Genomic DNA, 12,661 nt, shown 5'->3' on the forward strand with positions numbered 1-12,661 from the left:
ATTTGTAAAAATCGTTTTTGGCTGGAAGCACTTAGATGCAAGTGCACAATGTGTGTTGCTCACCTAATAAAGCTTCAGGCTCAAGTTATCAAGTGGGGATCTGCCTCCATTGTTGCTAGCAGCTCGCCGAGCAGATTCACACGTCATGTGATGGTGCATCAGTGTCACGTGATGCGTTTCTGACCAGTCACGGGAGGGGATGATTAAATTGCATTCACAATGACTTCTGGGAGATGTAGTTCATTGAAGTCATGTATTTAAATTCGTTTGCCCAAAGTAACCCTTTCAATTTCACAAGTCTGCTGTGTTTTCCAACATATCGATATTGATCCCCTTCATACTTTATTAGAGAGAAACAAGACCTGAAGCTGACAGCAGCGCCATATATTTGATTACAGCTCATGAGACTTCTAAACTCTATTTAGCTCGCTCATGCAGTTGAGGCCCTGGTTGATGCTATCAAATTTCATAATTAAATATGCCTCTTTCCGCAGTAGAGCGGTCTCAATACATGTAGATTTTGGGTCAATCCATGCAAGAACTGTCCAACGCAGTTCATTTTTGCTGTGCTCAACAGCTAAAAAGTGTTCTACCATAGGCGCCGTCAGGACTTTTCTCCTAATTCGAGATTTATGCTGTGTGATTCTCACATTAATCTGTTGGCTTGTCTTTCCGATATATATTTTATTGCAAGGGCATACCACTGCATAAATGACGTTCTTAGTCTTACAATTTGTGAAACTTTCATATCTCCATTTCACTCCATTATGTTCAAATGAACTTCCTTCTATAGTAGCGGGGCAGGCCATGCAGTTCCCACACTTGTGGTGTCCACAAATGGGTTTTAAATTCCACTTGTTAATCAAGTCGCTCTTTGGTTTAGGGATGTAGCTGTCTGCTCTTATTATCTGCTGGCCAATGCTGGGATTCTTGCGCATGGCGAAAATGGGTTTAGCTAAGGGATGTTCCAAATTTTCAAGCAAATGCCAATTCCTTAAGATAATTTGTCTAAATTTGTTGGTATGGGCCCCATATGTTGTAACACATACGAGTTTATCCATTTCTGTCTTTTCCTTTTTCTGTAACAAATTTTCCCTAGGGGTAAACCTTGATCTTTTTTTGGAATGTTTAAGGAGTTTCTTGGGGTAACCTCTCTTTTCCATTTCCTTACAGAATGACATAGCGTGCTCCTCAAACTCTGCCAGATCTGTAAAATTTCTCCTAATCCGCAACAGCTGCCCATAAGGGAGGTTCTCCTTTAGACACTGTGGATGCGAACTTGTGTAGTGTTCCTGTCTGTCTCTTTTTTATAAAGACTAGTTGTCAATTTTTGGTTATAGGGACATACTGCAACATCAAGGAAAGTCATCCTTGTTTTGCTAGACTCGATGGAAAATTTGATATCGTTGTGCCTTGAATTCAACCAGTCATGAAAATTATTCAACTCCGTCTGGCTCCCCTGCCACAGGAGCCAGACGTCGTCGATATACCTCAGCCATTGGTGCATGTTGTTTTTAAATGGATTGTTGTTGTGTATAAATCTCTCTTCGTACTGGGCCATATACAAAACCGCCATCTCTCGGCGCATAAGGACAACCCATTGCTGTGCCCTTAATCTGTATAAAAAAGTCACCCTCAAACTTAAAATAATTGTTTCGAAGGGATATTTCAGCCAATGTCATGATAAATGAAGTTGGTACCCTGTGTGGTCTCTCCCTCAAATCCAAGTAAAGTTCCATCACTTGGAGTGCCTCATCTTGGGTGATTTGGGTGTACAGGGATGTGACATCTAATGTCACCATCATCTGTATGCCATCATCAAATGTTGTTCCCTCCACTTTCGTGATGAAGTCTGTTGTGTCTCTGAGGTAAGATTTGACACTGGGCAAGAATGGTTTGAGAAGAAAGTCGATATATTTCGAGACTGGCTCCAGAACAGAGTCACAGCCCGAAACTATCGGTCTACCTGGAGGCGTTTGGCTATTTTTATGTATTTTCGGTAGAAAATACAGTACCGGGGTTCTTGGTTGTATTTTATTCAAAAATTGGAATTCTTTTAGAGATTTCTAAAGCAGTTTAGTGATATTAGCATGGCCTTCGCAGCACTGCAGGAGTTCTGTACCCTCAAGCCTCAGTATTATGGATTCCGTCACAGACTAGTATCTGCTTTCGGATTGTTTGAGTTACTCGTCAGTGGCGAGGTGCTTTTTTCTGTGTTTGGTAGTATGTATGTTGTAATGGCTAGTGATGTTTATTTTATTTGTAGTTGCTCAGGCACATTCCATCTAAAGGGATTGGTGTGTGGACTTCCCGACTTGAAGAATCTAACCGAGGTAGTACAAAGTATTGCATTATTAGTATCCATTTCCACAAGACCATTTGTGGAGCGTTGGAGGAGTGTTCAGTTTGTTGTTACATTTGGGTTGCCATGGAATCGTTCATCGTTTATGAAGACTAATGTGGTAAGCTCAGTGAGGTTCAACTACAGGGTGTCTGAGATGTCTTTGGTGTGTGTGATGTTCTGCTGGAGGCTATGATGGTTTATTACTTTTATAATTGGTGCTGTTGTCAGCTTGGTTGCACCCACGATGTAGAATATCTCGGCTGTGTTGTCTGTGTGCTCAGTATTCGGATGACTTAAGCAGTCAATACAACTCTCGTTTTTTATTACATGAAGAAACAAATGGAGCACAAAATCAAGAACCCTTTTTTGGGAGCTCAGCCTTTTTTGGAAGTGGCTCACTGCACAAAATCTGTTGATGAAAGAAGCTCATCTATCAGGCATCACTATCATAGTCCTACTTTTCAAGTACTCACATGCTTAACATTTACGCATGTAGAATAACAACCTGGTACCACTTACTGAAAAATAATTCACGAACATAACATTCAACTTTTTTTCCCCTCATGGGGAAACTTCAGTTTTTCTTACACCCCCATTAATTTGTAGGTATTTCAACTAAGTTGCAAACCTGGCAATTCCTACTCCTGTCTTTCACAGGTGCGAAAGTACCTGTTAAAACTTGGTGAAACCCCACAAAACTCAGTTTTACCAAATTTTCAGGTTGGCGCTCCTAGGAACAGCAACCCAGCCACTCCAAATCTTAAATGTATGAACAAACAACAACCAATCTCGATTCTGTGATTCAGAAGTAAATTCAATCTGGACATCCTTTGGGGCTTCATAAATAATGTTTATCGCAGTTGTATATAGCGCAAACTCAGCCCAAGGGCATTGGAACGCTTTACATGAGCAACAATTACATTACACAAGTTAAGATTAGTTTTTAAAATCTTTTTAGGCCTCAAGAGATTAAGTGATGTGCTGAGAATCACAGTATGTTGAGCCAACGCTGGGTCTTGAATCTGGTTCCCCAGTTCCAAAGTCAGCAGCTCAGGCCTAACGCCACATCCTCTTCCCTAAATAATAATAAAATAATAAAAATGTGGCTATTATTCAAGACGTTTGTGGTGCTACCTGTTATTCAAAAGCATGCCTTTAATGCCACAAAGCCACCAGGGTATGGTGGCAGCCGAACTATATATAAAAATAGTAACATAGCAGCCTTTTTTGATATCTAAAAAGACATTTTTTATAGTTCTCTTGCACCATATACCAATAGAGCGTTCAAATTTCAACTTCCAACCGCCATAGGTCATATACAGCGCAGTAGATCCTTGTATTGCGGTTACCTGCTTGCTTTCTCACCGAATTAAAATGATTTTCTCAGAACCCTTAACGCATTCCATGGACTTTTGAAGTTCCTCATTTTGACTCCAGAAGGATTTCTCTGGGCACCACACAGCTTTCAAGAAGAGGTAATTATGCATTTTTAAGCAAACACCAAAAAAAACAAATTTCCACATGGCTATGCAGGAACATTAGTGAGAAATGTGGGTGACACTTCCATCCTCTTGGTCTCTTAAATGGTTCAACTATGGATTCTGGACAAGAAAGATTTAAAGGAGAGATCACTCTAAGAATAAAGCAAATGACACCATACGTTTTATGCTTCGGCTTAATGTTTCTTTTTGTTGTGGCAGAGATTTTATAAGTGGAATAACCTGTTTCCAATGTAGCGAAGGGTTAGCATTTTCTTCTGGCCTCTTGCCATCCATTTCATTTCCAATCATTTTATTTTGGGGGTATAAAAGTATTCACCTATTGGTCACAAAGTTCAATGGGTAATCCACTCTGAACAGCCCAAGTCTCCTAGGCAGGAGTGCTTTGTAGATTAAACAGAGAGCATCAACGGGTCTCCTAAAATGCAGTAGATCGACTTCATACTTCCTGATTTGCAATATATAAAATTGAAACTTCACAATCTGGTATAATTAAAGACAAGTCAGGTCATAGGGGTATCCTCTTTCAATGGATGTACAAGTACACAGGTAGATTTCCTTCAGTTCCCTATAAACTGCCCACCAAAAAAAACCTGCAATGAAGAAAATGTGGAATTTATTTAGGGAGGCAAGTTAGTTTTTGATAAATAATATGTTTTCGGGGGTTGGGAAGGAAGGAGAAAGGTGCTAGATCCTAACAAGCGTGCAAGGATTGTCACTTATTTTGTCCAGTATTGTGGAAAAAGCCGGTGCTTAGACACGGGTGATGTCCAATGCTTTGTCAGTATGGGCACACAGTCTTCTGCCAGCAGGGTCAGTCGTGGTACATCTTCAACAGGCAGCTCCGGATGGTTCCCATGTATCGCTCCCATAGCGTTTGGTGCCTGCAGGGAGAAAGAAACAAAGACAAACTCTGTAGGTGACTGAGGCTGAATGATCATCATGGTTTCCACAGGGCAACTGGTCAGGACAATGTGCCATGAGAATTAAACTCCGGCATATGAATGCGTTTGGAAGCAAATGCTTTCAAGAGGAGTCCTCCAAAGCGAGAGGACAAGCACTAAAATTCTATGGAAAAGGGACATCTCTAAAATGGATCCCTGCAGGGAAAGACCAAATGATGTATAGGCACACTGGTGTACGAGGCTCTAAAATGCTGAAGGGAACAGGGACAGTCCCGACACATTAGTACCAACTCAACCAAAATTGGCTTTGGTATTGGTATTAGTATCACAACTTACAAGACCCCCTAAGTATTGCAATGTATTGCAATGCAAGTTTTTCAGAAAAATCTAAATAGCTTTCTAATGTTTTTACAGCAAAGAGAAAGCACTACTGGGACAATCATTTTCACATTGATAAGGCATTAGCAGAAAGTCATACTATGAGAGATCTATAAGCACTGACATCACTTGTGTAACGCAACTTAAGGGGGGTCCCCTGCAAGGTTCGTAGAGGGGCCCCTCCGGACTCAACGTGGACCCTGGAGCTTGGGGGCCCTTCTGCACATCAGGGCTGCAGGGGCCTGTGTTACGCCATTGACTGACATGATATATCTGAAGAACTTTTAACTACTGAGACCCTGCACTCAGAATGAATCTCTGGATGAATGCTCCCCCTGCTGTGTTCCTAAACTACTAGGAAGGCACTTCTGGGGCATGTAGGATTTGGATATTAAAGCAGAGAGGAACCATGGCTGGAAGAAGTTCACACTGTTCAAGTCCTTTAGCGCTGAGATGGCACAGCCAGACAAACAGGACATGGGCAAGCATTCTACTATGTTACTGGAAAATCACACAGATGGATTCCTATAGCACCAAGAAGACACCGATGGAAGATCAGGACTTCACAGTGCAACAACCCTCTATCAACAAGGCCAAACTTCCTGCTGAGGGTGACACTATACGGAAACTTTAAGCACCGAGAAAGTAGTGGTAGAAGACTGGAGCACTGATGGTGCCCTCTAACTCTGAGAAGATACTGTTGTAGAAGGATGGCATCATTTGGATTTGCAAAGTACCGACAAGGCAATGCTGGATGAAGATCCCTCTAGCATAGAGGTGGCTGTGCAGTAACTCTCTTCTGTTGAGAAGCCTGAGCACTATCGCAGAAAAGACATTGCTAAGACAGACGCTAGCTGATATCCGAGGCATGAGAATTGCCTGGATCGAAATCGCACTGCTGTAGGAAGGACATACTGAACACTTTAGCACTGTGAAGGCACCACTGGGATAATCTCACAAAGCTGAGGCACTCTACCGAAGAGAAGGCACAAGCAGAGCACTCTATCGGAGAGTGAGCCCTGCTGAGACAATCTTCCACCAGATGAAATCCTAAAGCTTTGATAACTGCTTTGGTAATGTCACACTGGAGATTTTATATAGGGCTGAGGAAGCACTGCCAGAAGAAGCTCATACAGTGCTTTATACAGGCCTGGAATTGTTGCCGCAATGCTGGTGCCATGAAACGAGGAGGAATAAGCCTAATGAGTACATGCCGTAGAATTAGTAGCCGTGAGTCTATCACTAGACTTCCCAAGGACACTACTAATGAACAGCATTTGGTGAAACTGACCCTTTCCTAAGTAATTTTCTATATCTGAACGACCACTCGCTAGCGCCAGGAGACCTTTTTTAGGTAGCTGTGAGCTTTACAAATGTATTGTATTGATTGGCACATGCCATTGCAGGTTGTATTGGCCCTTCATTTCTTGCTACCTTCCACAATTCCCCTGCCATAACATCCAACCATGCCACATTCATTCTCCAAAACTACAACATCTGTTTCAGGTAGAGGATACAGGTGCAGAGTGAAGATGGGATCTTACCTTTGGAACAACCTGTCCTCAGATCTCTGCAACACTCCTGCTCTAACGCTGCTCAGCTACAAACTTAAAGCCCACCTCTGCCAACAAGTGCTCTTACCTCCAACACTATCATAACAATCCCTCCCCTCTACTGTCTAGCAGAGGAGCGCAAAAAGATATCTACTTTTCTCTTAACATTCTCCAACCTCCAGTCATGCATTTATGATTAAAAAGTAAAACTACAAGCACCATAAAGGAAAAGAAAAACCAGGAGCCAACAGGCTCCTCACGCCAGGAATTGGTAATCTGAAATATATGGATAGGTTTTGCATTGCTTCCATGTGAATTAATACATGTTCTTGTATAATACACATTGCAATATATATACTTCCAAGCACACTTACATTTGTCAGTAAAACTAAAGAAGCCAAGAGCACAAATTAATTTGTCAAGATCAGACAATTTTCTCACATGGAGAAGTCTGCATTTTAGCCTATTCATAAAATTGCAATTCAGCTTTTAGATTTTAGCCATTATACATGACTCAATCAAGGACCTGTTAAAACTAACCTGCAGTCTTCTGTTTTTATTGTGCAAGCTGTACACTTTTTGGACAATGATCTAATGATAGCTACAAGAGAGGAAATATTTGTTATTATTTGTGTGGTTCCTTATTCCCTTGTGGTTAACGAGTTAACTAACACCTGCCTTTGCATTGATCTAAAGACCGCACGTTCCAATCCTAGTATAGCGGGTTCAGCCTTCTGTTCTTTCAATGTTGGTAAAGTGATTAGTATTAAACTAAGTATTAGTAAAATGTGTTACTTACAGCATTTTGAAAAAACCCAGAAATGTGGTATAAATAATAGCATTTTTTTTTTATTGCTTCATACCACACTTCTACTACACGGCAACGTAAATAACAGATGCTTCTATTACCCTATCATGGTAATCAATTTACTGGCCTATGGGAAGGTGGAAGGCAGAGTCATCCTTGTTGTGCTTCAAACTTGCGAACTGTCGTTCACCGTTTTGCTCAAGCAACAAATGTTCAGCTCATTGAGCTATCCCTTTGGCTCTATGTATCATTAAAATACAAGCACTATCTAAAAGAAAGTTATTAGTAAAACCTAGAGAAATTCCAAAATAGTGCATTTTCAACGTTTCTGCAAAGTTGTCTGGATATTGGAACAGGAAATTAGTTAAATTTGGTAGCAATATTTCTGGTGAATACATACGTTTCTAGCAGATACCTCAACTTATGAACACTGTTCTCTGTAAGGTGCGCGCGCACCTCTGTTTCCCCGAGCGCGCAGTGCTGTGTGTGAAGCGCACAAACACAGCACATCCCGGGACAGCATTTTTTGCCAAAAAGCAGAAAATGCTCCTGCAATTGCTGCCTTTCTTTCCTAAATAGAGCGCGGCTGTGGGGCTGATTCTGGCATTTTGAAAGTATTTCTGTTAAATGCAGCCCATGACGGGTGCTGTGATTAACAAATACTTTCTGAAAGGCCCACAATCCGCCATGCTCTATTTAGAAAAGAAATGCAGCAAGTCTATAAACACGAGGTGCGCTTTCAGAATCATCTGAAAGCACACGTTTGTGCTTTTAAACTTGATGCATTTCTTTTCTAAATAGAGTGTGGCTGTGGGGCGGATTGCGTGCCTTATGAAAGTATTTATGTTAAATGCAGCCCACAATCAGCCCCACAGCTGCACTCTATTTAGAAAAAAAAGCATAAAGTTTAAAAGTACAACGTGTGCTTTCAGATGATCCTGAAAGCACACTTTGCGTTTGTAGACTTACTGCAGTTCTTTTCGTAATGCAGCGCGGCTGCTGGCTGATTGTGGGCTTTTTGAAAGAATTGATGTTAATCACAGCGCCCGTCATGGGCTACATTTTAACAAATGTTTTCAAAAAGTGCAGGGGGTCAGGGAATGGAGGCTAGTTCCCCACTGAGTCCTACCATACCCGATCAAATTCATCCCCCTTGGTCTATGATGCAAACCCCATGCTTCTACATACACAGTCGTTCATCTCTGATCCTCTTACGCCTCTAATCAAACTATGTACTCCTCACATACTGCCTGTTTGAACTGTCACTGATTTTGCACATAAAAATAGGCTGGCCTTTGTGAAGTTTGGTAAAGGCTACAAATAGCGGATTGGGCCTGCAGAAGGGCCTGGTCCTGCTGAAGTAATAAATGACTGTGCACTTAACATCTAAGGTGTGAAGAACTGTCACCCCTACCAAGTCTAGTTGAGGGAAAAAGAATGGCAGCTCTATCATTTGGTTGAGGTGGAACAGGGAAACCACTTTGGGGAGGAACTTCGGTTTGGCTCTTACAACGATCCTGTCCTTGTGGACTTGAATGAAAGGTTCTAGGAGGGTGACAGTCTGCAACTCACTGATGCATCTGAGAGATGTTATGACTACAAGGAAAGCTACTTTCCAGTAGAGGAATGGAAAGGTGCAAGAATACAAGGACTCAAAGGGAGGACCCATGAGTCTGATAAGGACCATATAGAAGTTCCATACCTGGGCAGGAAGGACTCTGGGAGGGATGAAGTCTTCATGCCCTCTATAAAGGCGTTGATTACTGTGATACAAAAGAGGGAGGAATCTTTCCAGTTTTGCATGTTCACAGTCAAAGCCCCAGAATGCAGTCACATAGAATTGAAGTCAAGGCCTGACCTTTTCAGATAAAAAGAGATAGCAGATGCTGCTTGGACACTAGATTTAAGCAGGTCCAGGTGATTGGGGAATGGATTAATTGATGAAATGGTTTTATTTTGTGGCGTAGCAGGTCCCTGTGGTAGGTCTTTGAGATTCCCGCAGAATGTCCATGCATTCGTGCAGTAGGCGTAAACAGCTGAACAGTAAAACCTCAGATGCTAGATTGAGCTGCCTGGGGTCAGGGTTACTTATCTAGCCTTGGTTGCGTGTGAGAAAGCCCAGACTGTTTGGGAGCTTTTCATGGGGCTGATTGACATCTCTAAAAGTGCTAAGTCCCAGGGCTGACTGGACCACCTGGGGGTGACCACAATAAGTGTTAGAGATGTCTGTCACATCTTCAGAACCAAATACAGAAGTGGTGGAAAAGCATAGGCAAAGATCCTTGACCCGTTCAATTATATCAACCATAACGCATTGCCCATGGACTGTATGTGATTACCTGGAGCCGAAGTTTGGGAACTTTTAGCATTTTCGGATAGGGAAATAAGTCTATTTGTAGGGTACTCCAGTGATAGAAGTACTGGAGTAGGACTTGCAGGTGGATTTCACACTTGTAAACTTCTTGATGTGTACTGCTGAACAAGTTGTCCACTCTTGGAAAGTACTTTGCAAGAAGATGTATGTAAGGGCCAATAGCCAAGTGTCAGGTCTCTTGCGCTATGGCCAAGAATGGGGAAGAGTGGATGTTGCCTTGTTTCTGAAGGTAGCACATGGCAGTCATGTTACCTGTTTGATCAGGACTACTTTGCCACAAATTACTTCAAAGAAGACCTTCTGTACGCAAAAGGTGTATGGATAGTAGCTTGAGGCAGCTGAAGTGCCATGTACTGATATGTAGTCAAGCAAGAAGATCGTTGCTTGGGTGTGGGCTAGGCATTGCTGCTTGCCTGCGCTCTTCATCACCCAATTTTCGAGGTAGGAGAAAACTTGGATGCATCCTCTCCTTAAATGGGCAGCTGTCACTGCTAGGCACTTTGTGAATACCCTTGAAACCGTGGTTATTCCAAAGGGAAGCACTTTTAATTGGTGTTGGTGGCCACTTTCCACAAAGTGGAAGTGACCGTGGGCTGGATGGAAGGGGATATGAAAGCAGATGTTCTTCAGGTCTAGCTCCGTTAAGTAGTTGCCTTGTTGGAGCACAGGGAATTACATTCTGCAGGGTTGTCAAATGGAAGTGTTCCCACAGGATGTTTTGATTGAAGGGCCTAAGGTCCAAGACTGGCCTCAGGAAGCTACCCTTCTTGCGGATGAGGAAGTACAGAAAGAAAACACCCTTGCCACGGTGCTGATGGGTCAGTTTTCTATAGTTCATTTGTGGAAGAGCGCTTGGACGTTTTCCTCTTGATGGTTGAGATGTTCTCTTGTATGTATGCTTGGTGGGATGTTGGGAGGGTTTGTGAAAAGGTTAGGCAGACGCAGTGGTGAACCACCACTAGTAACCATTGACCTGATATGTATTCATCACCATGAGATAGGACATTTAGGAATCTTCCCCTGAAAGGTGAGGTGTAATTGGGGGTAAAGGCGGAGCAAGTCAGTGCTTCTAGGTGGAAGCTCCTCTGCCGGAGCTGCCCCTGCCTTTTTTGTTACTGCTCCTACAGGCACCACTGGTTGAAGCTCTGCCTGCTTGCTGGTGGAAAGACTACTGCTACCTCTGGTATGGATGGGATTAGGGAGGTTGCCTTGGCACCTTCTCAATGCTGCTGCACCTGAAAGGAGCCTTTGGATGCCGGGGTTTAGAGTGCACCCATAATTTTGACGATATCGGCGACCTTATCTTTTCCAGCATCTCATCAACCTGAGTGACAAATAGGAGTTCCCTGTAAAAGGGCAGGTTGAGGAAATGCTGCTGTACCTCTGGCTTATACCTAGAGATGCGGAGCACGGCAAGGTGTCTAATAAGGATTCTGATATTTACTCCCCGGATAGGATGTGTCCATGCATTGTCAGTGTAGGATATGATGTTGATTCCGTTGGCGCAGATGATGGTGGCGAGTGCGGCCATGTAGGCGTTGAACAGGGTAGGGGATGAGTGTGAATCCTTGTGAAACTCCGCAAATGAGGTTGACAGGGTGACAGTGGCTAGGCTGACTAACTGGGTGCGGCCTGGAGGGAGGGAGCAAATCCAGTGAAGTGCAGTTTTTTAAATCCAGCTTCATGCAGTTGTTGAATCCGGATTGGGTACTGAAAGCTACAGAAAGGTCCAGTAGGGCCGCAGTGTCACCTCAGTCTATGATCATCTGGATGTCATTCATTGGGGGGATGAGGGTAGTCTCTGTATTGTGGTTGGGTCTGAATACGGATTGGGTGGTGTTGAAGAGGTGGGGTTGTTATTGAGGGGAGTGATTAGGTTTTTATAATCTTTTGCATGATAGAGTAAAAATCTTTTGCTGGGTAGAGTAAAAGGGATATAGGCTGGTAGTTGACAGAGGTAACCACTGGCCCTTTGGTTCATCTAAGAAAGTGCAGGTCGTCACACATTCAGTGAATTGGCAAAGGACTAGATCTTGTTTATATCGCCATGTAGTCAGAAAACAAAAAGGGAAAAACTCAGGCTGGCTGCTCAGTCCCTGCCCACTGTATCGCACTTAATCACAAAACGTGTGAATGCATAAATACTTTTTCCTATGCCCATATCTATGCATGATACAAGTGGCAGAGCTGTTCTCGCTGTAATAGGTGGTTCCTCGCTTATGACGAGAGGGCAAATACTTGGAATATGTATAAACTTTCTGTGGCACTCCTCAGTTTACCCAATCCTAATTTAAGAGCAAATCTTTGTAGAAACAAACTTTATTGCTTCACCAGGCCAGTGAGTAGACAAGCTGGTACTCATAATGCAATATCACTCAAGAGAGATAATAGTAATCTGGGGTAGGCTACTCAATTCAGAAAGCTCCTTCTATCCAGTCTGAGTGCCCCCGCCCCCAGTCCCTGCTTTCAATCCCCATGGCCTTCCCTACCACTTACCCCCACTCCTCTCCTTCCCCAAGGCTTTGAGACATGGGGGTGGTATAAATCAACACACAATTTCTAACATAACACACCAATTATAGCCTAACTGCTCCAGTACATTACACATTCAAGTCCTAATATCGCTCTATTTCCTTTTAGGCGTACATCGGTCTGACGGAACCTCGGCCCACCTGTGCTTTCAGGCCATATGGACAAATCTTTTTCTATTTACTAACAGGCCTACTTATAATGAGTAGTGTCATTTCTGTAGATGGGGTTTTTTGACGTCTGAATGCCTTTTCAACACTGCCTTGAATTG

General features: G+C 42.9%; 1 protein-coding gene across 3 annotated transcripts in view; it reads right to left on the reverse strand.

Moving 5' to 3' along the window:
• Positions 1-3,173: 3,173 nt before the first annotated feature.
• FIBP (FGF1 intracellular binding protein) overlaps positions 3,174-12,661 on the reverse strand; it is a 209,230-nt gene continuing 199,742 nt past the window's right edge. For all 3 annotated transcript variants that reach the window (XM_078660458.1, XM_078660459.1, XM_078660460.1), the window contains one exon: positions 3,174-4,727. In XM_078660458.1, the coding sequence (XP_078516584.1) occupies positions 4,658-4,727 (70 nt within the window). In that variant the 3' untranslated portion in view covers positions 3,174-4,657. The remainder of the gene's footprint in view (positions 4,728-12,661) is intronic.

The sequence above is a fragment of the Lissotriton helveticus genome, chromosome 9 (genome assembly GCF_964261635.1).
Source record: "Lissotriton helveticus chromosome 9, aLisHel1.1, whole genome shotgun sequence".
Classification (NCBI taxonomy): domain Eukaryota; kingdom Metazoa; phylum Chordata; class Amphibia; order Caudata; family Salamandridae; genus Lissotriton; species Lissotriton helveticus.